This window comes from Salmo salar, chromosome 02 (genome assembly GCF_965601325.2).
Source record: "Salmo salar chromosome 02, fSalSal1, whole genome shotgun sequence".
In the NCBI taxonomy this organism is placed as follows: Eukaryota; Metazoa; Chordata; class Actinopteri; order Salmoniformes; family Salmonidae; genus Salmo; species Salmo salar.
This window is the reverse complement of record NC_138292.1, coordinates 46,982,723-47,010,397: the sequence shown is the minus strand read 5'-3', so window position 1 is coordinate 47,010,397 and position 27,675 is coordinate 46,982,723. Positions and strand designations below refer to the sequence as shown.

General features: G+C 43.4%; 1 protein-coding gene across 3 annotated transcripts; it reads left to right on the top strand.

Moving 5' to 3' along the window:
- Positions 1 to 1,147: 1,147 nt before the first annotated feature.
- On the top strand, positions 1,148 to 27,675 carry LOC106584132 (adenylate cyclase type 3). 3 transcript variants are annotated; one of them, XM_014169052.3, is made up of 20 exons: positions 1,148 to 3,432; positions 4,746 to 4,895; positions 12,305 to 12,447; positions 12,598 to 12,709; positions 12,996 to 13,123; positions 13,565 to 13,723; positions 14,074 to 14,239; positions 14,630 to 14,746; positions 15,253 to 15,395; positions 15,828 to 15,989; positions 16,075 to 16,162; positions 21,694 to 21,810; positions 22,148 to 22,416; positions 22,654 to 22,735; positions 23,271 to 23,429; positions 25,239 to 25,385; positions 25,572 to 25,685; positions 26,008 to 26,134; positions 26,246 to 26,370; positions 26,835 to 27,675. In XM_014169052.3, exons 1-20 carry the CDS (start codon positions 2,758 to 2,760, stop codon positions 27,015 to 27,017), a joined length of 3,366 nt encoding a protein of 1,121 aa, XP_014024527.1. In that variant the 5' UTR covers positions 1,148 to 2,757; the 3' UTR covers positions 27,018 to 27,675. The 3 variants fall into 3 exon arrangements, with proteins under 3 accessions (XP_014024527.1, XP_014024508.1, XP_014024538.1); XM_014169033.3 differs by having other exon boundaries at positions 14,627 to 14,746; XM_014169063.3 differs by having other exon boundaries at positions 1,150 to 1,544; positions 14,627 to 14,746; positions 26,835 to 27,674.

Sequence of the window (27,675 nt, the reverse complement as noted above, 5' to 3'; positions counted from 1 at the left end):
CCTCTGCTTCCTTGACAAAATCCAAATTGATACATCATGTACTTTTAAAAAAATGAGGCAAAGGAAAGATGAAGGGGTGTGTTTTTATTGGGGGGGGGGGGGGGGGGGGGCATAGTAACAAGGGAGAGGACAGATGACCTTGTGATATTGGGTATCACACACACCCCAAGCTATAGAGGGATGAGTACAGGGGAAGTATGATTGTTCAATTTGGGCCTGAGAGGCAGGGAGATGTTGTTGATGAGTTTGTTTCCAGTAAAAAAAGGTCAATGGTCTGGGTATTGATCACACGTTCAATACAGGGTTTCAGTGGAATAATCAATACAGGTCTCATGGCGGTGTCAACGAAAGAAGCCGGTCTCTGCACAGGTTCTGCACAGCCAGTAGCGTTTCCGGGACACAAACAAATGACCAGACACAACAACCTGAACACATCTCATAGTCCAAAAATAATAATAAAGAACGATGCCATATAGTGCATGAACAGCCCTGGAGCTCCAAGACTAGACTCAGTTCCTTCTCCACACACACATTGTTTGGCATTTTACTGCATTGTTAGGAGCTAGTAACAAGCATTTCGCTTCACCCGCTGTAAGATTTGCTAAATTGTGTAAGCAACCTTAGATTTGAAACAGGGTGTGCATTGTGTATGAGCAAAATCAACTGATGTTGTGTAGTGGGGCTGCTGCTCTTGTTTGGATTGTTCAAGCCGATGGGGGAACAGCTGTCGATAAGTAGCTATCAATTGTTCCCTCCCAAAGACTGGTTCAAGTGACATGCATATTTATTTTATGGTGCTTGTTGGATTTAGGGGGTAGGCCCAGGCTTCCAAACTTTTTTTCCTATTTTTATTTTTTTAAACTATAAAAGTAGATAATTTGATGTGATAATGGTCAGAGTCAATTAGTGCACTCAGACATTGTGGTGGTATGGCCAGGAGGCATAAAAACACCATGCAAACTTTAGTGGCAAATAATCAATTAAATGAAATCAAGTGTCATATTAGAGCATGCTCATCCAGTTATAATGAATAACCATAGGCTATTTACATGTAGTTATCCTATTTGGAATTGTCTGTCCCTATTTCTGACTTTGTACATGGAAAGCAAGGGGGGAGTGGGTGATCTAAAGAGGGGGACGGGCTTATCGGGGTAGAAAGTGAAGATCGAGGGCGAAAAAGCAGCGCTGTTCCGTGAAGGCGAGAGTCCGTTGTAGTCTATTACTCGTCGAGAGGGACATGTTCAGGTTATTCTTATAACAAACACCCAAAATGCACTGTTTTGATTACAAGTGACATCTAATCCTTACAAGAGCGAGCACCACCTATAGGAGATCGAAAGTGTCTTTTTCATGGTTCTGTAAACGGATGCAACAATATGCGGATGGTTTTTACATCATCTGGTACAAAATCTCTGTTCACAGGCGGCATCTTAAGAAGGATAGATAGGAGATGCCAAACGTCGAGTCACTGGAGAATGAAAACCTACATTGAAAGAGCACGTTCATCTTTGGCCATCGCCACATGTTAAATGGATACAGAATGGGTAAATAATGACGCTTATTGTTTTCAGTCATTCGATCATTTATATGGGTATGACAATAGCGGTCCTCTATAGCACCTTTTCAAAATAGAAATGTAGCCAAACGATTTAACCCTGAAATCACAGGCAACAAACTCATCAATATGTGTAATGAGGGCAAGAAATATGATGTCCCTATACTGTAGGCTGGAAAACCACGTTGCTTAATAATACGGCAAAAAAAAGACTGTGTTAAGTATTTTAAATGGATAGTCACGATGGTGTCATTTTGGACATCCATTTTACAAGTTCAATTTTTTTCTCTCTTTCATAGAGCGCAACATGTAGCCTATTTCCAGTGTGCGCAGTAAAATCAGAAGTCACGCATAGTTCTCCGGGGTTATTCTCAACTGAGGACAGGGGCGCAGTTTTCTCAAGATAAATATTGGTAGGGAACGACAGACATTGCTCTCAGTATCAGTCTGTCAACTACAAAGAAGAAACGAACCTAGGCCTCTTTTGCACAACTTGCACAGGCTGTCCATATTTCCCAGTAACTTTTTAAAAAATCCCCTTTTTTCCCAACGTGGATTGCTAGTCAGGTGACTTCTCAGGTGGGGGGGGGGGGGGGGCACAATTCATGATCAAACAGCATCCCATATTCTTCACTTCTTTTGAGTTTTCACCATGGAAACCCCATGTGAACAATGGTGATGACCTTGATACAATGAATATGGAGAGAAGGGTGGCAATGTAAACAAAGTTTTGCATTCGAAAAGAAGCAAAGCTATATTATCGCCCTCACTTTATTCTTAGTGAGTTTTCCATGGGCTCACTTAAGGAAAATTAACATGGTCCAGGAGACCCTTTAAATCTCCTTTAGTCTTAAGCCTACATTTGGAGGACATTGGATTGGTGAATCAACTGACAGAATCAACTGACACTGTCAGAGACGTGTAACTAACAAATATGTGAGCAAAGCTATTCCAAAGTGCAGGGCCTGACAATCAAGACACTACGTGTGATTTAAAGGACATTCGTGACACCTCAGGGCAAAGGGTTCAGTTTACACACAGGAGAATAAAAGGGAACGCGATGAGAGAGCACGATGTAGGCCTACGTTTGAACCTTACAACAGTACCTTGAGGAATTTTACACCTGCAGAACTACAAACAGATTTCCACTTTTTTTTACGACGAGGTCACAGGAAGAATTCAAAACTTAGTCAGCATTCACGATGCCTCGCAACCGGGCCTTCTCAGAGCCGGAGTACTCAGCAGAGTATTCGGCGGACTGCTCTGTGACCCTACCATCGGACCCGGGCCAGGCCGTGGGGCGCACGCACGAGGTAACGGTTCGAAGCCAAGGGTGCTGCCTCTGCCTCCCACGCTTCATGCGTCTCACCTTTGCACCCGAGTCTCTGGAGAACCTCTATCAGACCTATTTCCGCCGGCAGCGACACGAAACCCTGCTGGTTCTGGTTGTGTTTGCTGCCCTGTTTGACAGCTACATCATTGTCATGTGCGCTGTGGTCTACACAGATGAAAATCTGGCCTCTGTGGTGGTGGCATCAGTGGGCCTGGCATCAGACATCCTACTCTATGTGTTGTGCTGCTACGGCCTGCTACCCGACCGCATCTCACGACGTGTGGTGCCCTACGCCCTGTGGGTGCTCATAGCGGCCCAGATCTTCTGCTACCTGGGCCTGAACTATGCCCGCTTCCACCAGGCCAGTGACACAGTGGGCTGGCAAGCCTTCTTTAGCTTCTCCTTCTTCCTGACACTGCCCTTGCGGCTCACGCCCATTGTGCTGATCACATCCGTGTCGTGCGGGGTCCACACCCTGGTGCTGGGGGTCACCATTGCACAGCAGCAGCAGGAGGATATCCAGGGGGCTGCCCTTGGGAGACAGGTGAGAGTGGGGATGGGGCTGAGGACACACTTTGGGTGGGGGATGAGTTGCAGCGGAAGTGGGCGAGGGGTGATGGGGATTGAAGTTGCAGGTAGAATGGGAGATGGGTAAGTGTGGAGGCTGAGGACACTTGCAGGAGGGGAAGGAAGTTGCAGGTGGAGAGTGATATGGGTGAGAGTGGTTCAGGAAACACCTGGGGTGGGTAGACACGAGTTGGATGAAGTTGGAGACAGGCAAGTGTGAGGGGGGGTGTGTGAGTAAGGTAGATAGTAGGGTGGCAGGTAGAGAGAGGTGAACAGATCTTGTGAAGTAGCTCATAAAAGAAAATAACTAGGAACAGTGCAAAATGCCATACTTGCAACACAAGGAATGATGAGTAATTACTAGGGTATATACAGTAAATTTAATAAGAGGCTAGATATTGTTAAAATGACAGTGCAGGTAAGACATGCTAGCTTTCCTGATCACATCAAATGGTGTGTTGAAATAATTTCATCATGCAGAAGATTAACCTCCAGTCTATGTACTATTTATGTCACGTTATGCCCTGTAATTGTCTTACAGCATCTACAATGAATAGGCAATACCGATGAGTCTACAAACAGGCTGAATGTATCAAATGTTTCGGTGACAGAGCAGAGGCTGAGAACAGACTGAGGTTTGAGTGTCTCCAAACAATTAAAAGAGTCTGAGGTAGAATTATCATTTGTCTGTATTTGATATTTTAGAGGTTGTTCTCTTGTTTGACATCGATACTGTTCTCAAAAGGTCCACAGTTTTTGGTTCTCAGTATGCTCATGTCTTCTTTATCATAATCTCACAGTAATCCAATGAGAGGCAGGCAGCCCAATAAAAGGCCCAACCACCCTATCGGAGCTTCAATCTCGGCGAATCAAAATGTTATTCAATGACAAAACATTTTAGGGAACAGTGTAGTATCCAAACTTTGTTTGCAATGTAACTCATCAGCAGCCACCTCACTGCAACCTATACGAGTTTGGTAATGGTTTAGAGTGCTGGTTTCTTTTTGCCTGTCTGCCACATTCATGGCTGCAGAAAGTCCGTAAGATACCACTAGCCTAGGTCGTGATAAGTCTACACAAGGGTCCTCCCCACAGGGTTCAGAGTGTGTGTGCACGCGTCCGTATGTCAAATCAAATTTGTATTTGTCACATGCTTCATAAACAACAGGTGTAGACTAACAGTAAAAGGCTTACTGTGCGTGCCTGTTTTAAAAAAAAAAATTAAAATTATAGTGCATATGTTGTGTGTAAGTGCGTGTGTGTGTCTAATGACTCTGTTGCGTTCTCCAGCTGCTGGCCAACATAGTGATCTATGTGTGTGCCATCACTGTGGGCGTCATGTCCTACTACATGGCAGACCGGAAACACCGCAAGGCTTTCCTGGAAGCACGGCAGTCCCTGGAGGTCAAACTCAATCTGGAGGAACAGAGCCAGCAACAGGTGAGAGTGACAGACTGAGACAGGGAGGACAGAGGGGGATATACAATATAGGGCAGGAGACAACATATTCAGAGAGAGAAAAGTGACAGAGGTTAGTAGGTTTGAGTGGTAGGTTAGAGAGTGGGGGGCGATAAGGAGTGTGTGGCAGTGCCAGAGTAGTGCCCTGGTTTGAATGTATGTGATTCTGATTCAGACCTGTTTATGTTGAAGCCAAAGGGAATTTAAACACAATCTTAGTATCTACAGTTCCATTTGATCTACTGTTACACTACACTAAGCTAGTTAAATGTGTGTGAGCGTGCATGTATGTGTGTGTGTGTGTGTGCACACTTTGTCTGTTTGAGTTAGCACTCGGTCAGCAGTCATTTCCCCTCCCTCCCCCCGTCTCACAGCTGTGGCCATTGGGCATTCTTGATTGCTACTATTTATGGACCAGAGGGTCACTGCTATAGAGAGCTGAGAGGAAAGGGGTGATTATGGAGGAAAGGGAGGGAGGAAAGGAAGGAGGGAGCAAAGGTGTGTGTGTGTGTGTGTATGAGAGAGAGAAGGGCTGATAAGACCATGAGAGGAGAAACTCCCAGAATACTAATGGAGAAGCATGGGCTGCTGGGAGACAAGGACCGCCAGCCAATCAAGGAGCATCCGGTCGCTGCAGGTTACCATGGCGACCGGCCTCCTGAGACGATGTCCGCAGTAATCACTCTGCTGACTCTCTTGCCCAATTTTTTGTCTCTCCATCAGGTTTTGATAAGAACGTAGAAAAACCCTGCCACGTTATTTGTTTTCCTCCCTCTGTGTGTGTGTGTGTGTGTGTGTGTGTGTGTGTGTGTGTGTGTGTGTGTGTGTGTGTGTGTGTGTGTGTGTGTGTGTGTGTGTGTGTGTGTGTGTGTGTGTGTGTGTGTGTGTGAACGTGAACTCAAGGCTTTTGTTTGCCTGATGCATTTGTGTTTTCCAATGTTTATGTTCTAGTCTTGGATCGTCAAGGGTGGAATCTGTTCAGATGGACTTATGTGATGATGAGTGATAGTTTTAGGCCAATCAGATTTGTGTACAGGTACAGTGCTTTTAACAGGGAGAAAAGTTATAGGCCTATATTTTGGCTGACCATTGTACCATGTCTAGGTACAGTGTAATATGTGATTATATATCATGTTTGTTTGTTGGATGTTTATTATTTTATCAGGGAGTCATACTGAGACCAAGGTCTCTTTTACAGATGAGCCTTAAATGACAGAAAATACACGCATCAAAATGCAAGCAGAAAGAAAAACATCAGTATTATTGCCTTTGTAAGGTAAAAAATATAAATCATTCTCAATCAGCTTTCTGAATTCCCCTAGAGGCACCCAAATATCAAATTTAAGAATATTTTGAAGATTATTCCACAGATAAAGTGCAAGGAAACTAAAAGCTGATTTAGCTAACTCGGTAGCAACCAAAGGAATTCCTGAGTTAGTCATCCCTGAGACCGGGTGTGGTAACTCGTATGTCTAAAGTTTAGTAAAGAAGTTAGGTACAGTGGAACTTTTTGTAAAAGGGCTTTCTAAATAAAACATAGCAACGTATCAACCTACGTGACTTCAGAGGGCCAACCAACTGTCTGTCGGACCCCAATAAGACTAGCTGTCACTAATGGGGATCCTAATAAATCAAATGAATGCATTGATGACTACAAACATTTTAGCCTGTAATAAAGTGCAGTGCGCTATGATTAGCTGCATCTAACAGCTTTAATGAACTGGCAGCTGACTTCATATAGATGACGTCGCCATAGTCTAGGACCGATAGGAACGTCGACTGAATAATCTGCGTTCTACTATTTAGCGAGAGGCAGGACCCAGGCAGGACCCATGGGGCGGCAGGGTAGCCTAGTGGTTAGAGTGTTGGACTAGTAACTGAAAGCTTGCAAGTTCAAATCCCTGAGCTGACAAGGTACAAATCTGTCATTCTGCCCCTGAACAGGCAGTTAACCCACTGTTCCTAGGCCGTCATTGAAAATAAGAATTTGTTCTTAACTGACTTGGCTAGTTAAATAAAGGTAAAATAAAAAAATTCTATAGAAGCCCATTTTTATTCTCAGCTTCTTAAGTCATCAATATGCTTTTTAAAAGACAGCTTTAAATCTATCCAGGTATTTGTAAGCAGGGACACAATCAATATGGACAACATCCTAATGACATGCTAAAATCATCATTATTTTGTTGTGCTCTAGAGATCACATATACTTGGTTTTACCTGAATGCAATACTAATTCCAGGTCAATAAAGTTTTTCTGTTTACAATGAAAGCAGACTGTAGTTTAGATAGAGCCTGCTCAACCGTGGGGGAAATAGCATGCACAACAGTATCATCGGCATACAAGTGCAGGTTTTTTTAAGAAGTCGATATTGTTAATGTAAAAAGCACAAGACCAGATTCGACCCCTGTAGGACACCTGTCGTAATATCCAGGAAACATTATTTAACACCATCAGTAGATATACATATTGAGTTTTCTCTGTCAAATAATTTTTAAACCAGTTACATGCAATCTGCTCTAGGTCAATTGAGGAAAGCCTCTGAATTAGCCATGAGTGATCAAAAGTATTGAAAGCCTTTGACAGGTCAATGAAGGGGGCAGCACAATGTTGCCTTTTATCCATACAGTTAACCACATCATTTATAACTAAGGATGCAGCAGAGATAGTGCTATGACCTGGACTAAAACCCAGCTGATGTACATTTAGAATACATTTCAAAGATAAGAAAGATCTTACCTGAGAATGAATCAAGGATTCTAATATTTTTAGCTAGGCAAGAAAGTTTAGAAATAATGTGATTGAATTATTTAGATCACAAGGGTCCGCACGTTTGTGAAGGGGGAGTACAAGGGCCGCTTCCAAACCTTGGGGATAGTACCAGATATAATCATCAGGTAAAAAATATGGGTTAATGATTCAGTAATCAGGGGGGCAGAGAGGCAGCAAAAATGGATCAAGCATATCAGCCCCAGCGGATTTTTTTTTACCAGTCTTAAGCAAGGCACATCACATATAGTAAATTGTTGAAATGAAAACAAAGATTCACTAGAAGTTGATTGATTAACCATCAAGTCAGCTAGAGGCTGGCAGAGGAAGAGCAGTTGATTGACTTACCAAGGTCAAATAAACCACCATTTCACGCAAATAAAAAGCCTGCCAAGATAAAATTATGATTAAAAGCATCACTTATCCCATTCTTCTCAGTTATGATGCCAGGGTCAGATAGAACTTGCTTAGGAAGGGAAGAGGAATTTGTACGTTTCAGTGCATTTAGTGTTTTCCAAAATTTTGAAGGATCACCAGCTGTCGGATATAGAGCTTAAAAGGTAGCTTGATTTAGCTTTCTTAATCGAGATAGTACATCTGTTTCGCAAGTTTACATACACTCAATTAGTATTTGGTAGCATTGCCTTTAAATTGTTTAACTTGGGTCAAACGTTTCGGGTAGCCTTCCACAAGCTTCCCACAATAAGTTGGGTGAATTTTGGCCCATTTCTCCTGACAGAGCTGGTGTAACTGAGTCAGGTTTGTAGGCCTCCTTGCTCGCACACGCTTTTTCAGTTCTGCCCACAAGTTTTCTATAGGATTGAGGTCAGGGCTTTGTGATGGCCACTCCAATACCTTGACTTTGTCGTCCTTAAGCCATTTTGCCACAACTTTGGAAGTATGCTTGGGGTCATTGTCCACTTGGAAGACGCATTTGCGACCAAGCTTTAATTAACTTCCTGACTGATGTTGATTCAATATATCCACATAATTTTCCTTCTTCATGATCTATTTTGTGAAGTGCACCAGTCCCTCCTGCAGCAAAGCACCCCCACAACATGATGCTGCCATGCCCGTGCTTCACTGTTGGGATGGTGTTCTTCGGCTTGCAAGCCTCCCCCTATTTCCTCCAAACATAACGATGGTCATTATGGCCAAACAGTTCTATTTTTGTTTCATCAGACCAGATTACATTTCCCCAAAAAGTACAATCTTTGTCCCCATGTGCAGTTGCAAACCATAGTCTGGCTTTTTTTATGGCAGTTTTGGAGCAGTGGCTTCCTTGCTGAGTGGGCTTTCAAGTTATGTCGATATAGGACTCGTTTTACTGTGGATATAGATACTTTTGTACCTGTTTCCTCGAGCATCTTCACAAGGTCCTTTGCTGTTGTTCTGTGATTGATTTGCACTTTTCGCACCAAAGTACGTTCATCTCTAGGAGACAGAATGTGTCTCCTTCCCGAGCGGTATGATGGCTGTGTGGTCCCATGGTGTTTATACTTGCGTACTATTGTTTGTACAGATGCATGTGGTACCTTCAGGCGTTTGGAAATTGCTCCCAAGGATGAACCAGACTTGTGAAGGTCTAGGATGATTTCTTTTGATTTTCCCATGATGTCAAGCAAAGAGGCACTGAGTTTGAAGGTAGGCCTTGAAATACATCCACAAGTACACCTCCAATTGACTCAAATGATGTCAATTAGCCTATCAGAATCTTCTAAAGCCATGACATCATTTTCTGGATTTTTCCAAGCTGTTTAAAGGCACAGTCAACTTAGTGTATATAGTGTTTTGACACACTGGAATTGTGATACAGTGAATTATAAGTGAAATAATCTGTCTGTTAACAATTGTTGGGAAAATTACTTGTGTCATGCACACAGTAGATGTCCTAACCGACTTGCCAAAACTAGTGGTTGAAAAACAGGTTTTAATGACTCCAACCTAAGTGTATGTAAACTTCCGACTTCAACTGTATATACTGTATACTGCATCCTTCACTGTATATTCTTTACTATCTATTGCATCTTAGCCACTCTGTCACTGCTCATCCATATATTTTATACTTATATATTCTCATCCAATTCCTTTACTAGATTGTGTGTATTAGGTTTTGTTGTGGAATTTGTTAGATATTAGGTTTTGTTGTGGAATTGTTAGATATTACCTGTTAGATACTGCTGCACTGTCGGATCTAGAAGCATAAGCATTTCGCTACACTCGCAATAACATCTGCTAACCATGTGTATGTGACCAATAAAATTAGATTTGAGGTTGGATGCCGAGTGTTGCTGCACAGCTATTTTCAGGTCTCTCCCAGGGCTGTTGCGGTGACCGTATTACCGCCACACCGGCGGTTATGAAGGCAGTCAAATTCTAATCAAACACTTCATGAGAACCCATGATCTCATGTTGCGCAACATTTCAATAGGCTATGCAATTGCGCGAGAAAACAGAGTGGTGGCCTCTACTAAAAAGAGGAGGATCCCATCAACTTTCTATAGGCTGGGCCTACTATATTTATTGATTTATTTCTCAACTTTCTTAATGTTACGCACATTGCTTATATTTACAACAGGAGTATAACCTACCTGGCTGGCATGAAAATAAACCACGGGGTAAAGCGTCCTCCATTTGCTATTTAAGTGCATAGATGACATGTCATGTTTACTGCTGCCCCTGTTTTGAAACAGGTGCATGATAATGGTCCATTCTAAATCAAAACAAAATTCACACATATTATTTTGTACATGTAAAGACAATATTAAATCAAGAATAGTCTGATGGGTGACATTATTAGCTTATCACTTGTGAATTATGTATTATAATTTCTGAATGATGCCCAGCATAAGAAACAAAGCCTTTTTTTGCGATCTTTTCAAATCATAGTCGCACACCTCATGTAGCCTAGCCCATGGGCCTATATGTTTTAATAATGTTTGTATCACAACTAAAGTGGCCAAATAACTTCTTAAAATGAAGCACATTAACAACGAAATTTTGTGACCGCCACAGCCCTAGTCTCTCCAGAGATGTTCGATCGGGTTCAAGTCTGGGCTCTGGCAGGGCCACTCAAGGACATTCAGAGACTTGTCCCTAAGCCACTCAGGCATTGTCTTGGCTGTGTGCTTAGGGTCGTTGTCCTGTTGGAAGTGAACCTTCGCCCCAGTCTGAGGTCCTGAGTGCTCTGGAGCAGGTTTTCATCAAGGATCTCTCTGTACTTTGCTCCGTTCATCTTTCCCTTGATTCTGACTAGTCTCCCAGTCCCTGACGCTTTTAAACATCCCCACAGCATGATGCTGCCACCACCATGCTTCACCGTAGGAAGGGTGCCAGGTTTCTTCCAGACGCGACGATTGGTGGCAGCAACAAATAGTTCAATCTTGGTTTCATCAGTCCAGATAATCTTGTTTCTCATGGTCTGAGAGTCTTTTAGGTGCCTTTTGGCAAACTCCAAGTGGGCTGTCGTGCCTTTTACTGAGGAGTGGCTTCCGTCTGGCCACTCTACCATAAAGGCCTGATTGGTGGAGTGCTGCAGAGATGGTTGTCCTTCTGGAAGGTTCTCCCATCTCCACAGAGGAGCTCTGTCAGAGTGACAATCAGGTTCTTGGTTACCTCCCTGAGCAAGGCCCTTCTCCCCTGATTGCTCAGTTTGGCTGGGGGGCCAGCTCAAGGAAGTCTTGGTGGTTCCAAACTTCCTCCATTTAAGAATGATGGCGGTCACTGTGTTCTTGGGGACCTTCAATGATGCAGAAATGTTTTGGTACCCTTCCCCAGATCTGTGCTTCGAGACAATTCTGTCTCGGAGCTCTACGGACAATACCCTCGACCTCATGGCTTGGTTTTTGCTCTGACATGCATTGTCAACTGTGGTACCTTTTATATAGACAGGTTTGTCCCTTTCCAACTCATGTCCAATCCATTGAATTTACCACTGGTGGACTCCAATGAAGTTGTTGAAACATCTCAAGGATGATCAATGGTAACAGGATGCACCTGGTCTCAATTTCGAGTCTCATAGCAAAGGGTCTGAATACTTACGTAAATCAGGTATTTCTGTTATTTAATTTTTATACATTTGCAAAATGTATAAAAACCTGTTTTGCTTTGTCATTGTGGGGTATTGTGTGTAAATTGATGAGGGGGAAAATATAATTTGTAAGTCGCTCTGGATAAGAGCGTCTGCTAAATGACTTAAATGTAAATGTATATTTAATCTATTTTAGAGTAAGGCTGTAATTTAACAAAATGTTGAAAGTCAAGGGGTCTGAATACTTTCCAAATGCACTGTGTGTACTGTTTGAGCACATGGTAGTCAGTCATCCATGTTTATTTTGTTATGGTATTTATTTTTCCAAGATCTATTAGTTGAAGGGTGATCGAAGTAGATATAATTGGAAGTGGATGCTTTGGGATGGCAACGGACAGCTTCCTTTGTTATAGAAAGTGGTTTCATTAGGTCACTGAATCTTTTTTATTGATTCTGATTGAGCATTGATTGATTCTGCTGCCAATCACACAAAATTGAAGTGCCTTTTATTGTAAGCTGTGCGTGCGTCTATTGAGTCTCTTTAGAGTCTCCTCATATCCACTGAAACCTCACCACTCTTCCTGTCCTCCACAGGAGCGTCTCTTGCTGTCCATCCTGCCGAAGCATATAGCAGACGAGATGTTACAGGACATGAAGAAGAAAGAAGCCAGTCAGACTGGACAGAAGGAGATGCAGCAGTTCAACACCATGTATATGTATCGTCACGAAAACGTCAGGTAAGACACAGCAGCCAGACTCTCTGTGTACAATCTATAGACCTATGGCTAGGAGAACACAACTTGTAGAGTATACTATGTTCTATAATAAAGAGGCAGGATATCTAATAGGATGATGTGATGACAGCATGTATCCCCTTTCTCCTGCAGTATTTTGTTTGCAGACATTGTGGGATTCACTCAGCTGTCATCATCATGCAGTGCCCACGAGCTGGTCAAGCTCCTCAATGAACTGTTTGCCCGCTTTGACAAGCTGGCTGCCGTGAGTCACACACACACACACACACACACACACACACACACACACACACACACACACACACACACACACACACACACACACACACACACACACACAAATATATTACTTACTGACAAAAAATGTATATTGGTTGGCATGTATTTATACTAATCTTTTAAACATAGATTTATTTATAGATTAAAGTAAATTTACATGAGTAGTCACATCATTTCACATACTGATGAAATCACTTTGAATGTTCCAGCCCCTCCACTAACTACCTCACTGTGTGTGTGTTTCTGTGTAGAAATACCACCAGTTGAGAATAAAGATCCTGGGCGACTGTTACTACTGCATCTGTGGCCTGCCAGACTACAGAGAGGACCACGCTGCCTGCTCCATCATGATGGGCCTGGCCATGGTGGAGGCCATATCGTGAGTAGCACCCAATGGAAATGTGGACTGTAGAAACTGTAGAGTGGTTTGTGGTATAGGCTGCATGTCAAAGGACATCCTATTCACCTACTTAGGGTCAAAGATACTACTGTAGAACCTATTACTTTCATGTGCTAAAAACAGGTCTGACATCTACAGTATCTGGCTAAATGGTGAGAAAATAATACGCAATTAATATTTTCTACCAAGGTTTGATGAGCTTTTAAGTCGAAACCTTTTAGTTTTCCGAATTACCTCCGTTTCAGATGTGTTCACATCTCAGAGGTCCTTCTGTACTAGTGGTGAATAGGGTGTCATTTGAGATTTGCACATAGAGTAGGAATAATGTGACGTGCTGGAGGCAAAACGAATGGTAGGGGAAAGACTGGCTAGGGTGGTTCTTCTTGGCTCCGGTGTCACGGTGACTGTGTTATCCTGTAGGTATGTTCGTGAGAAGACCGGGACAGATGTGGACATGCGTGTGGGGGTACACACTGGCACTGTCCTGGGGGGCGTCCTGGGACAGAAGCGGTGGCAGTATGACGTCTGGTCCACTGACGTCACCGTGGCCAATAAGATGGAGGCGGGAGGAATACCGGGGTAAGAAGGAATTGCTTTAAACCCCTCTAAGTTATTACATTTCCCTAACTCTATTCACAGATCTTTACTACAACTTTAGATGATGCTCAGCCAAGATTGACCTGCCTCATGCACTCATATTTGTCAAATGTGTTTGTGCCCAATACAAACCCTATATACCTATTGCTAGCAATAAGTAATGAATTATGAAGTTGGTAAGGAAATGTTGATGTACTGACTATCAAATAAGTGACAGCAGGAATTATTCAAAGTTTGCAATAGGGAGGGCATAGGGTCAGCCCCCACCCGTTCTGCCATTGATAGACCAGGCTCTCCTACCTCTAGCCTATAACCCCTGACCTTTGCGGCAGGCGTGTGCACATCTCCCAGGCCACCATGGAGTGTCTGCACGGGGAGTTTGATATGGAGCCAGGGAACGGGGGCGACCGCTGTGAGTACCTGAAGGAGAGGGGCATCGACTCCTACCTGGTGGTGGTGCCCAAGGGCCCCCTGGGAAAGAACGGCATCAACGGGGTGGTGAGTATTACATCAGCACCTAGTTTTATTCAACCTTTATTCTTACAGGTTCGTCTTACTGAGATAAAACCTCAGAAAAACTTTATTTTACAACCAGGTTGTACTTACTAAGAAATTACTTTTATCTTTAACTTTGATACCAGTCTCCAATTTTGTTGAATTCTTTGAGGTAATTACCTGCGTAGTTTCCTAGTTAATACCATGAAAATACCAGGTAAGTAACAGCTTACAACAGGCTATAAAAGAAAGCGTAACAAAATGACAATATTTTTCTTTCTCCAGATTCCTCCTGTCAACACACCAGTCACTGTAGCACACCTCACATTCTCTCTTCTCTCTCTCTCTCTCTCTCTCTCTCCTCCTTCCTGTCTCTTCGTTTCCTATCAGAAGTTGTCTGTGATGTCGTCCAATGGGAACTCTCCATTGTTGATCAACACCACTGAGTGTAATGGGAGTGTCCACACAGCCTGCACCACACCAGACGAGCCAGAGGAGCTGGACACACGAGTAACATATGACCTTTACTGTAACCCCTAACACACAGTATTGCAACTCTATGTACTACAAGTGCACAGTGTGTGCAGGCCTTTGTTCCAGTTTAGGATTAGTACACCTATTCAAATTATTAACTAATCATTGTCTTATATTTAGACCTCGATTTGTTTATTCGGGGGTGTTAGCGCTGGGCTAGTACAAAAACCTCCAAATACTTTGGCTGTCTCCAGGACAGGAGTTGCTCCAAAGTGTGCTACCTTGTCTACTTCAAACCTGAATGAAGAGTGGCTCCACCCAGATTCTCCACCCTTCTCATTAAGTGTGCACTTGCACACTCCCCATCATGGATCTAAAAGCATTGAATTAGTGTAAGTATTGGCTGGAGAGAGTTTCGACCATTGTTAAATCCATGAGAGGGAGTGTGCAAGTGCACACTTCAGAAGAAGTGTGGAGAATCGGGGTGCATCCAGTGAGTGGTGTAATGACAGACCAAGAATGCTACCTTCTTGTGACCCCAGGTGGTGAACCCTTCGTTCCCCAACCCTCGGCGGAGGCTAAGACTGCGGGACCTGGCCGAGAGGGTGATTGATGCCCAAGAGAACGAACAGGAGCTCAACAAACTGCTCAATGAGGCACTGCTGGAGAGAGAGACCGTACAAGCGTGAGTAGACAGAGAGTGAGGGTGTGTGTGGGGTTGCAAAATTCCAGGAACTTTAAATATATTCCCGGGTTTTCCTGAAATCCTGGTTGGAGGATTCTGATTTCGGGAATCCCACAACTGGGCATTTTGGGAAAACCAGGGAATTTATATAAAATTCCCTGAATTTTGCCAGCCTGTGTATATCTATGTATGAATGTGTGTGTGTGTGTGTGTGTGTGTGTGTGTGTGTGTGTGTGTGTGTGTGTGTGTGTGTGTGTGTGTGTGTGTGTGTGTGTGTGTGTGTGTGTGTGTGTGTGTGTGTGTGTGTGTGTGTGATAGTCATAGTGAAACACCCAGTAGCAGAGGGTGTGTGAGTGAGCCATGTGCAGCCAGGTATGAATCCTCTGTTATGTGAGCAGACAGACCGTGTGAACCCTCCCTCTACCCTGTCAGTCTGAAGGGGAAACGCACCAACCGTCTGTCCCTGCGCTTTGTGGACCCTGAGCTGGAGACCCGCTACTCCGTAGAAAAGGAGAAGCAGAGCGGAGCTGCCTTCAGCTGCTCCTGTGTAGTGCTCCTGTTCACTGCAGCCATGGAGGTCCTCATAGACCCTCGGTGAGTTCACCTAAACTCTCGTTCTTTCTCTCACTCTCTCTCTCTCTCTCGTTCCTTATGTTCTGTGTGTTCTTGCGGTTGACAGGATGATAGCAAACTACGTGACCCTAGCTGTGGGAGAGGTCCTGCTGCTCGTCCTAACTGTCTGCTCTCTGGCGGCCATCTTCCCTCGAGTGAGTGCCCCCCCCCCCCGCTCCACTATCACACCTTGCTCAACATCCAACCAGAGAGCAGCTAGCCTTTCAGAGCGAGCAACAGTTAACCCACAGCCAAATCCTAATTTATCATAGAACATTTTCCACAACATAAGAAATCTGTAGATATGAAGATATTTGTTGTGGTATACTCTTGAGTAAAAAAATAACATAGTTGTGATAGTGGATCAGCATACCGTAGTTAAATAACTTAAATGTGCTAAAAGCATCTCATGATGCTGCGCATTTGATGTGTACAGACACTCCCAATGTTACGTAAGCTGAAGAAAAAAAAATGTGGTAAAGAATGTGTCTAATCAGCACCCCATACGTTCGTTCTTTTGTCACGCATCAGCACTTTTGATCTAACATCATGAGCCAGGTCATGGAAAGTCAAATTTATTGACTGCTACAGACAGTTATGTAGCTACCACTATCGACTTCTCTTGTTCTCTTGTCACCCTAACAGCAGCACTCCTCCCCCATCCCCACACTGCCCACAAGGGTTTTGAACCCCATGCGCTGTATCTGCACCGTGTGCAATGTAGACACACAGTCACACACAGACACATACAGTGCATTCAGAAAGTATTCGCTTTTTTTCACATATTGTTACATTACTGCCTTATTCTAAAATAGATTAAATCGTTTTTTTCCCCTCATCAATCTACACACAATACCCCATAATGGCAAAGCAAAAACAGGTTTTTAGAAATGTTTGTAAATGTATTCAAAATAAAAAAACTGCTATCACATTTACACAAGTATTCAGATCCTTTACTCAGTACTTTGTTAAAGCACCTTTGGCAGCGATCACAGCCTCGAGTCTTCTTTTTCTGCAGATCCTCAAGCTCTCTCAGGTTGGATGGGGAGCGTCACTGCACAGCTATTTTCAGGTCTCTCCAGAGATGTTCGATCAGGTACAAGTACGGGCTCTGGCTGGGCCACTCAAGGACATTCAGAGACTTGTCCCGAAGCCACTCCTGCATTGCCTTGGCTGTGTGCTTAGGTTCATTGTCCTGTTGGAAGGGGAACTTTCGCCTCAGTCTAAGGTCCTGAACACTCTGGAGCAGGTTCTCATCAAGGATCTCTCACTACTTTGCTCCATTCATCTTTCCCTCGATCCAAACTAGTCTCCCAGTCCCTGCCATTGAAAAACATCCCCACAGTATGATGCTGCCACCACCGTGCTTCACCGTAGGGATGGTGCCAGGTTTCCTCCAGATGTGATGCTTGGCATTCAGGCCAAAGAGTTACATTTTGGTTTAATCAGACCAGAGAATCTTGTTTCTCATCATCTGAGAGGCCTTTAGTTACCTTTTAGATAACTACACGCGGGCTGTCATGTGCCTTTTACTGACGAGTGGCTTCTATCTGGCCACTTTACTATAAAGGCCTGATTGGTGGAGTGCTGCAGAGATGATTGTCCTTCTGGAAGAACTCTGGAGCTCTGTCAGAGTGACAATCGGGTTCTTGGTCATCTCCCTGACCAAGGCCCTTCTCCCCCGATTGCTCAGTTTGGCCGGGAGGCCAGCTCAAGGAAGAGTCTTGGTAGTTCCAAATTTCATTCATTTAAGAATGCTGGAGGCCACTGTGTTCTTGGGGACCTTCAATGCTGCAGACATTTTTTGGTACCCTTCCCCAGATCTGTGCCTCGACACAATCCTGTCTCAGAGCTCTGCGGACAATTTATTCGACCTCATGGCTTGCTTTTTGCTCTGACATGCACTGTCAACTTTGGGACCTTATATAGACAGGTGTGTGCCTTTCAAAATCATGTCCAATCAATTGAATTTACCACAAGTGGACTTCAATCAAGTTGTAGAAAGATCTCAAGGATGATCAATGTAAACAGGATGCACCTGAGCTCAATTTTGTGTCTCATAGCAAAAGGTCTGAATATTTATGTAAATTAGCTCCGGTCTAAGGCACTGCATCTCAGTGCTAGAGGTGTCACTACAGACCCTGGTTCGATCCCGACCGTGATTGAGAGTCCCATAGGGCGAAGCACAATTGGCCCAGGATCGTCCAGCATCGTCGGTCATTGTAAATAAGAATTTGTTGTTAACTGGTGTCGTGTCTTTGGGGTACCATTCAACTGAAGATATGTTTATCAATTAGCTCCCTGTAATTATTATTACGCGATTAAACTGATTAATCGTTTAATTGTAATTAACTAGGAGATCGGGGCACCAAGGAGAATATTCAGATTACAAAGCTATAATTTTCCTAATATAACTTTCCTGTACTATAATATTATATTCTATTATAGTATAGGCCGATTATCTTCTGGTTTAAAATGGTGTATTTTACCTCTAGTCCAGTCTCATTCCAAACGTCGTAAATTGTTGTATCTGCACGAACCCAGTCTTTACTAAAATCATCCATACATCAATTGTCTTAAAATCATTTATTTACTACACTAAGTAATTAACAGAAAAACATACAAACAGTAATTATCGTCACAAAGGATTGGTAGAGGAATGTGCCCTTGTGGGCTAAACAGGCAGGTCGGCCTGTTGAACAATGGGTCATAAACGGTCAACTGAGAAGTTACACAGAGTTCATTAATATTAACAATTGACAATTGAAGGCTCACTCATTCGGGAACAATTGCAATCAATATATATTTACGCTCATGTGTCGTCGTGATCCTTGTTCGAGAGTTCTGTTCTGTTGGGGAGTTTGTCCACGTTCTCTCTCTCTCTCTCTCTCGGTTAGAATGGATCTTTCAGAGCGACATTCATTAATGTCGTCATTGAATGGTTGTTTCGTTGGTCTTCGCGTTCAATTATATAATTTACTTAGCTGCAGACTAATAATTAATATCAAAGACTTGTTCTTATTCTGTCAGTATCGATAGTCTAAAAGTTAACCACGTGGTATGGTTCACTTTCAGTAGAGGAATTGGAAGGTAAAACCTATTAGCAAACGGAGTGTAGGCCTGGTCTGAAGAAATGTAAATCAGGCGGTGTTTTATAGTGCCCATAGAACAGGCTTGTCAAATGACGCCTGGTCCTGTATGGGTCCCTGGGGCGTGCCTATGACTGAGTTAGATTTGGTTACAGAAATACAATTCTATCACATTACATCAGTACAATAGCATCTCAATGTCCTACAAAAGCTTTATCCTTATTAATACATTCTATACAACCATTATGATGCTATTATATAAACAGTTTTATGGTAATATGGCTATATTGTCTCTTCTGAGTATCACAAAATTGTACCAAGCGGATCAGTTCGTAGCTGGATTCTTCACCAATCTTCCATACCTTCTCCAGAACACAAAATGTCGCTTGGCTCTCCAATTCTATGAGTTGGAAGAATTTCCTGTGTCTCTCTATGGGCCATGTGGCCAGAGACTCTCCTGGAATTTTAGAGTTTTTACGACCCTTTACACACAGGGTGGATTGGGGGGAAGGTAGGGGGTGGTTTTGCAAAAGGGAGGGGGTCAACTGTCCTCCCTGTACCAAAAGAGGCCAACGTCATGACACTGGCATGCCTAGTAAAATGATATATATTTTTTATAATGCATTTCTGTTTTTTATTTTTAATACATTTGCAAACATTTCTAAAAACCTGTTTTTGCTTTGTCATTATGGGGTATTGTGTATAGTAGATTGATGAGGGAAAAAATATAATTTTATCAATTTTAGAATAAGGCTGTAAGGTAACAATGTGGAAAAAGGGAAGGGGTCTGAATACTTTCCGAATGCACTGTACACACATAAACAAACAGATTAGCAACTATTATATCAAGGGTGAAATGCATGTACATGTCAACATGTCTGTGCCTGTCCCAGTACAATGTCAATCACACAAACACCAGAAACCACACACACTCACACACACATACACTTTACCCCAGAGCGTATAATCAAGCGCTTTTAGTGCTACATAATGAAATACTTTTACTTGAAGCTGTATGGACCAGACTATTGTTCAGCTGCTGAGAGAATGTACTGTACCCAATGAGATCAGATTTAACCATTGGAGATCTGAATCCCCTCGCGTGACGGTAGTTCCAATCCAGTGACAATTCTTTATCTATGGAAAATCAATCCCTCCTAATCATATAGATGTTCATAGAGAAGGACTGATGCATGACTCCTAATGGCATGATTGATGGTTCATTGAGGAAAACCAATATGTCTCGTCCTCAGTTTGTCCCAGCTCATCTGAAATGACCGTTGACATATACAGCACTATGTAGTCATATACTGTTCCATCACTAACATGAAAGTCACTATAGTACAGATGTAGGATCTTAATTTGAACACCCAGTTTTTTTATTTAACTAGGCAAGTCACTTAAGAACAACGTCACCCCGCTCCTCCGCTCTCTCCACTGGCTTCCAGTCGAAGCTCGCATCCGCTACAAGACCATGGTGCTTGCCTACGGAGCTGTGAGGGGAACGGCACCTCCGTACCTTCAGGCTCCGATCAGGCCCTACACTCAAACAAGGGCACTGCGTTCATCCACCTCTGGCCTGCTCGCCTCCCTACCTCTGAGGAAGCACAGTTCCCGCTCAGCCCACTCAAAACTGTTCGCTGCTCTGGCACCCCAATGGTGGAACAAGCTCCCTCACGACGCCAGGACAGCGGAGTCAATCACCACCTTCCGAAGACACCCGAAACCCCACCTCTTTAAGGAATACCTAGGATAGGATAAAGTAATCCTTCTAACCCCCCCCCCCCCCCATTAAAAGATTTAGATGCACTATTGTAAAGTGGTTGTTCCACTGGATATTATAAGGTGAATGCACCAATTTGTAAGTCGCTCTGGATAAGAGCGTCTGCTAAATGACTTAAATGTAAATGTAACAAATTCTTATTTGCAATGACGGCCAACTGTTGCAGGACAACTTTCCTGCAATGCAGGAAATGTACAACTTGTAGTGTATTTGAGGTTTGGAAAGGCTTCTGAAGTTTACCACTTTGACATTTCAGATTTGATTTTCCCTTATGAGAAATGTATCAACCCCTACAAAAATTTCCAATAATCCACATGATTCACATTTCCTGTTGCTGCAGGATTATTTTCCTGCTGTAGCAAACTGGCACAAATTAATGTCCTTCATCTGTACAAACTCACTAGGAGAAATACCCTGAACGCTACTATGGTTTCCATCTGATGATGCGTTTGAAAACTGAACATGATTACGATGATGATTACAATTGTATTACTTCGTTGGTTACAGCGAGCAAAGGCGACCGTCACCATCAATCATAGTTAAAACGTTTTTAATGTTCCGCCATTGCCCCACATATACCACAGGCGTCGTAAAAGAGTGTTGTAAAACATTACTCAAAACCACATCAATACAACGACGATAGACAGACAGACAGACAGACAGACAGACAGACAGACAGACAGACAGACAGACAGACAGACAGACAGACAGACAGACAGACAGACAGACAGACAGACAGACAGACAGACAGACAGATCACGTGACTGGTTAATGATATTACTGTTGATGACCAACATGTTATTTTTCCTCCTAGGTTTTCCCTAAGAGGCTGGTGTCTTTCTCCACATGGATCGACCACACCCGCTGGGCACGGAACACATGGGCCATGGCAGCAATCTTCATCCTCACCATGGCCGACATTGTGGACATGGTGAGAAACGCTCATCGTTAGTCCAGTAGAAAGAAATCACAACACTGGCTTTCTGGTGTTGAATTATGTAGTAGCTTGCCAATACACAAGACTTCCCATTAAGCTGGGTTTGACTTAAGGGTCTGTTTTTGGTATTGACTTGCGTGCATACCGTCCATATGCAACAGCACGCATTGCAGTTAAATGTTTTAAATTCATAATAAAGCAAAAAGATGGGAGTGAAACCAAGGATTTTTTAAAGGGGTCCATGTAATCTTGGAGGAAGCACTAAAAATCGATTGTTGCTCAGGTCTTGCGTTAACATTTGGCCTCTATCCCCTCTGTCCACGCCTTGTAGCTGAGCTGTCCCCGTCCCTCTGGAAACACCACAATGGCTCCTCCTTCCTCTGTTGTCCAATCCGGGGCAGAGGGCTGTCTGGACAACCCCAAGTACTACAGCTACATCGCCGTGCTGGCACTCATGGCGACCACCATGCTGGTACAGGTCAGCCACATGGTCAAGGTCACACTCATGCTCCTCATCACCATAGCGACGGGCATCGTCAACATCTACAGCTGGAGGGACATATTTGACCGCTACGATATGGCCCGCTTCCAGGACTACAGGTGGATGTGGTTGTGGTGTTATAGGCTGTAGAACAGGTGTGGGTGGTGGTCATCAGTTTATGGATGTGTGGTCATCCATTTATTTTCAATTAGTAAAACTGGAATTGGAATTTCAGTTGACTGAATTGAAATGAAATTGACCGCAACTCTGATTGTCATGTTTAGTGTGATATTGTTGTTCTGTATACAGTGTGAGCATGCTTGTGATTTCTGATGATCTCTGTGCTCTGTTTTTAGGTCTTACCTGGTTCCCTCCAAATATGCCATGACTGTGATGATCTTCATCATGATGATCAGCTTCTACTACTTTTCTCGACATGTAAGTTACTATGGCAGAAGGGTACTAGTTATATGCCTGTTAGGGCTTGGTAATTGTGGAGGAGGAATGAGGCGCAGGAACCAGCGAACACAGGGTAGTGGTGTTTTTAATATACACTCACCAAAAAAAAACAAATGTTCCCACACACAGGGGAGAAAATACATGCGGCGTACAACAACGTCGACATGAACACAAGCCGTCACACAAGAAACAATCATTAATCCCGCACGAACAGGAGCGGGCCAGCTAAACTAAATAGCCCCTCTAATGGCTAATTGACCACAGGTGTCACAAAATAAAAAAAAGGGAAAAGCAAAAGGGAATCGGTGGCAGCTAATAGGCCGGTGACGACGACCGCCGAGCGCCACCCGAGCAGGAGGGGGCGCCACCGTCGGTGGGAATCGTGACAATGCCTTCCAAGTCATCACCACCTTCTCTATTCTCCACATTTTCTGCTTCTCCTCCATTCTTGATAACCTCTCCACCTCTATTTGAATCTCTTTCCTGTCTCCTGCCACCATGTCCCTGACTTTAGGTGGAGAAGCTAGCCCGTACTCTGTTCTTGTGGAAGATTGAGGTCCATGAGCAGAAGGAGAAGGTGTATGAGATGAGGCGCTGGAACGAGGCGCTGGTCACTAACATGCTGCCAGAGCACGTAGCACGCCACTTCCTGGGCTCCAAGAAAAGGGACGAGGTGAGACAACTTCACTACTGTAGATACTGTCCCCGTCCCTCTGGAAACGCCACAATGGCTCCTCCTTCCTCTGTTGTCCAATCCGGGGCAGAGGGCTGTCTGGACAACCCCAAGTACTACAGCTACATCGCCGTGCTGGCACTCATGGCGACCACCATGCTGGTTGTCCAAAAAGTTCTACTTTTCAGTCATCTGTCCATAGAACATTCTTCCAAGAGTCTTGATGATCTTCCAGGTATGTTTTGGCAAACTTGAGTCAACTTTTTGGATGAGATGGGTCCCATTATGCCTAGTAGTGTTTGGGGACGTATCCATTTAAAAAAAGTTATTTGTAAACTCAGGTTTCCTTAATCTAATATTAGGTTTTGGTTGAAGATCTGATAACATTCAGTATAAAGAATATGCAAAAATACAGAAAAACCCAGGGCTCTAAATTAACATTTTTCATTGGTAGCACTGAAAATATTTTTTTCATCGATTGAGATATAGCCTACTGTATGTTGGGCCTTGAAGTATGCTAGCTACTTCAAGTCCTCAACTGGCAGCTTCATTAAATAGTACCAGCAAAACACCAGTCTCAACGTCAACAGTGAAGAGGCGACTCCAGGATGCTGGCCTTCTAGGCAGAGTTCCTCTGTCCAATGTCTGTGTTCTTTTGCCCATCGTAATCATTTATTTTTATTGGCCAGTCTGAGATATGGCTTTTTCTTTGCAACTCTGCCTAGAAGGCCAGCATCCCGGAGTCGCCTCTTCACTGTTGATGTTGAGACTGGTGTTTTGCAGGTACTATTTAATGAAGCTGCCAGTTGAGGACTTGTGAGGCGTCTGTTTCTCAAACTAGGCACTAATGTACTTGTCCTCTTGCTCAGTTGTGCACCGGGGCCTCCCACTCCTCTTTCTATTCTGGTTAGAGACAGTTTGCGCTGTTCTGTGAAGGGAGTAGTACACAGCGTTGTACGAGGTCTTTAGTTTCTTGGCAATTTCTCGCATGGAATAGCCTTCATTTCTCAGAACAATAATAGACTGACGAGTTTCAGAAGAAAGTTCTTTGTTTCTGGCCATTTTGAGCCTGTAATAGAACCCACAAATGCTGATGCTCCAGATACTCAACTAGTCTAAAGAATGCCAGTTTTATTGCTTCTTTAATCAGGACAACAGTTTTCAGCTGGGCTAACATAATTGCAAAAGGGTTTTCTAATGATAAATTAGCCTTTTAAAATGATAAACTTTGATTAGCTAACACAACGTGCCATTGGAACACAGGAATGATGGTTGCTGATAATGGGCCTCTGTACGCCTATGTAGATAAAAAAAATCAGCCGTTTACAGCTACAATAGTCATTTACAACATTAACAATGTCTACACTGTATTTCTGATCAATTTCATGTTATTTTAGTGAATAAAATGTGCTTTTCTTTCAAAAACAAGGACTTTTCTAAGTGAATGGTAGTGTGTATATATATATTTTTTTTTACGGATATGACAGTTATTTAATTGTCATGACGGTTTTCATCCATAACCATCGTTTATATGGAAATTGTGCCAGCCCTAATAAATACATTGGTTTTAAGGCAGTCAATGTGAAGTGGGACCAATACATGTATAGTTCCTGAAGTTGAGAAAGAGGTATCAGCCACGGTCACTGTGTGCGTTGATCAGCCACCATGTTATCACAGTGGTAAGGTTTGTTCAGCTATTGCAAAGGTTACAGCTGGAGTTATGCTCTTGACTTATCTATGTCTGTACATCTGTTAATCTGAAATATATATATATATATATATATATATATATATATATACCCCTTCCAGGAGCTGTACAGCCAGTCATATGATGAGATTGGGGTGATGTTCGCCTCCATCCCCAACTTCTCGGACTTCTACACAGAGGAGAGCATCAACAATGGGGGGATTGAGTGCCTCAGGTTCCTCAACGAAATCATCTCCGATTTTGACAGCGTAAGAAGCTCATGAATGCATAATTTTGACTTGTAACAGTCATGCAAATGTTGAAACTAGCTTGCTATGACAATGGAAGTACTGTATGTTATTACTCCCTATTCCCGAGGCATGTATAGAAATTAAAGATGCTGCCTAACACTTTGAGACTTGACCTTTCAACCCGTGACCTTTAACCTCTGACAGCTCCTGGACGAGTCTCAGTTCCGCTGCATCACCAAAATCAAAACCATTGGCAGCACCTACATGGCAGCGTCAGGGGTCACTCCCGACATCAGCAACGGCTATGCCTGTCTGAAGGTTAGCTCATTACCATAGTCATCAGCCACTGGGTCTGGGTCAGTGGAGGCTTAAACTAGCCGTGTAAACTCCTATAGTATGACATAATCATGTGAACTCCTATAGCTAAACAGCAGAACTCCTGATGAACTCAGTCTAGAGCATCTTGTAGTGTTTGTGGTAGCAGGTCAGAAATGGGATCAAGAGCTTTAGGACTGATCTTTTACAGGGGATATGTTAATTTTATGGGTGATGATGATCGTAGTGGTGGTGGTGATGATCAAATGAATTCACTTGAAACTTGATGATGAAGATGGTTAAGGTAGAGGGCTCTGTTGTGCAGAAAGAGGAGCTGACTGACAGAGAGCGCTGGCAGCATTTGGCAGATCTGGCTGACTTTGCTCTGGCCATGAAGGTCACGCTCATGAACATCAACTACCAGTCCTTCAACAACTTTATGCTACGCATAGGTCAGTGCTAACTTTTCAGCCATATATTTTAAGGTGAGAGAAGAATGGAGAGTGTGTCCTAGTTTTGTACAGCATGCATATCATGTATCCCATACTTCCTCCTCTCCCCAGGTTTGAATAAAGGGGGGGTGCTGGCAGGAGTGATTGGTGCCCGGAAGCCTCACTATGACATCTGGGGCAACACTGTGAATGTGGCCAGTCGCATGGAGTCCACAGGGGTCATGGGTAACATCCAGGTAAGGCCTCTCCATACAGGGGCAACGAGATGCAGGATGGGATAAGCATTGAGGTGACAACCAAACAATCAGCTGTAGCGCATTGGCCCGTAAGGTCGTTGATGTACCTGATTTGTGGTAAGGACTGAGCAGGAGCACTTGATAGCCTACAATGATTGATACATTGCAGTCACTTGCAAGATCTCGAAACGACATACAGCAATCGGATACCCGACTGCGCAGTCGATGTGGCATGCAACCATTGGTTGACTGCAATGTAGTCGGCCTGGAATTGTTGTTTATCAGATGGCTATAATAACACAAGAATAATCCTACTTTGTTTGATTACTATTTAGGTCTTGGGGTTTGACATCAGGGAATAGCTTTAAGTGGATTACCAAATCTGGGTAGAAAACATATTGGATGGATCTGTATGCATGCGGCGATTCATCACCTAAAATGTTATATGATTCTACTGCCCCCAGGTGGTGGAAGATTGCTACCACATCTTGAAGGAGTACGGATTCCGTTTTGTGAGGAGGGGACCCATCTTTGTGAAGGGGAAAGGAGAGCTGCTTACCTACTTTCTGAAGGGTAGAGAAAAACAGGGCTCCTTCATCAACGGCTCCTCGGTCACCCTGCCACACCAAGTGGTGGACAACTCCTGACCTGCGTGTCAACGCTCACAGAATCACACACGCATAATCAGACATATACATTCTAATGTATGTGAGATCTGAATTCATGCTTATACCAACACTCTTTCAGAATTGTAAAGTATGTAAGAGGATATGTACATCTTGCAAAGAGAGCGATTTGTCCCACCTCCCCACCCTGCCTGTTCAAATACTTTTTTTGCAAACTACAAAGCTTTTCAAAATAGTGCTCAGCTACTTGCATTACAGACTTATGAACACATATCACGCTACTGTATAGTCACACATATTTACACACAGTCTTAGACAAACACTCTTATTCAGAAACACAGTCTGACAAACACACATTCATGTATTCACTACAATGCCATCCTTACGACGCACTCAAGCCAGATGCATCATGGCTGTTGGACTAAATGCCTCATTTTGAATACTTTCCCCCCTTTTACAAAATACTTTATATTTGGAAAATAATGGATTTCATTGTGTTTGTTACAGTATCTCCAAACTGCTTGGAGATGAAGATGACCTGAGATAAAATGGTAGAGTGTTTGAAGGTTAATGTGTGTGTGTGTGTGTGTGTGTGTGTGTGTGTGTGTGTGTGTGTGTGTGTGTGTGTGTGTGTGTGTGTGTGTGTGTGTGTGTGTGTGTGTGTGTGTGTGTGTGTGTG

What these genes read in the sequence shown, in the direction of transcription:
- LOC106584132 (XM_014169033.3), top strand. Translation starts at nt 2,758, where the DNA reads ATGCCTCGCAACCGGGCCTTCTCAGAGCCGGAGTACTCAGCAGAGTAT. An exon ending in TCATCTCCGATTTTGACAGC is followed by an intron (nt 25,386 to 25,571) that starts GTAAGAAGCTCA and finishes AACCTCTGACAG; the next exon opens with CTCCTGGACGAGTCTCAGTT. An exon ending in CAACTTTATGCTACGCATAG is followed by an intron (nt 26,135 to 26,245) that starts GTCAGTGCTAAC and finishes TCCTCTCCCCAG; the next exon opens with GTTTGAATAAAGGGGGGGTG.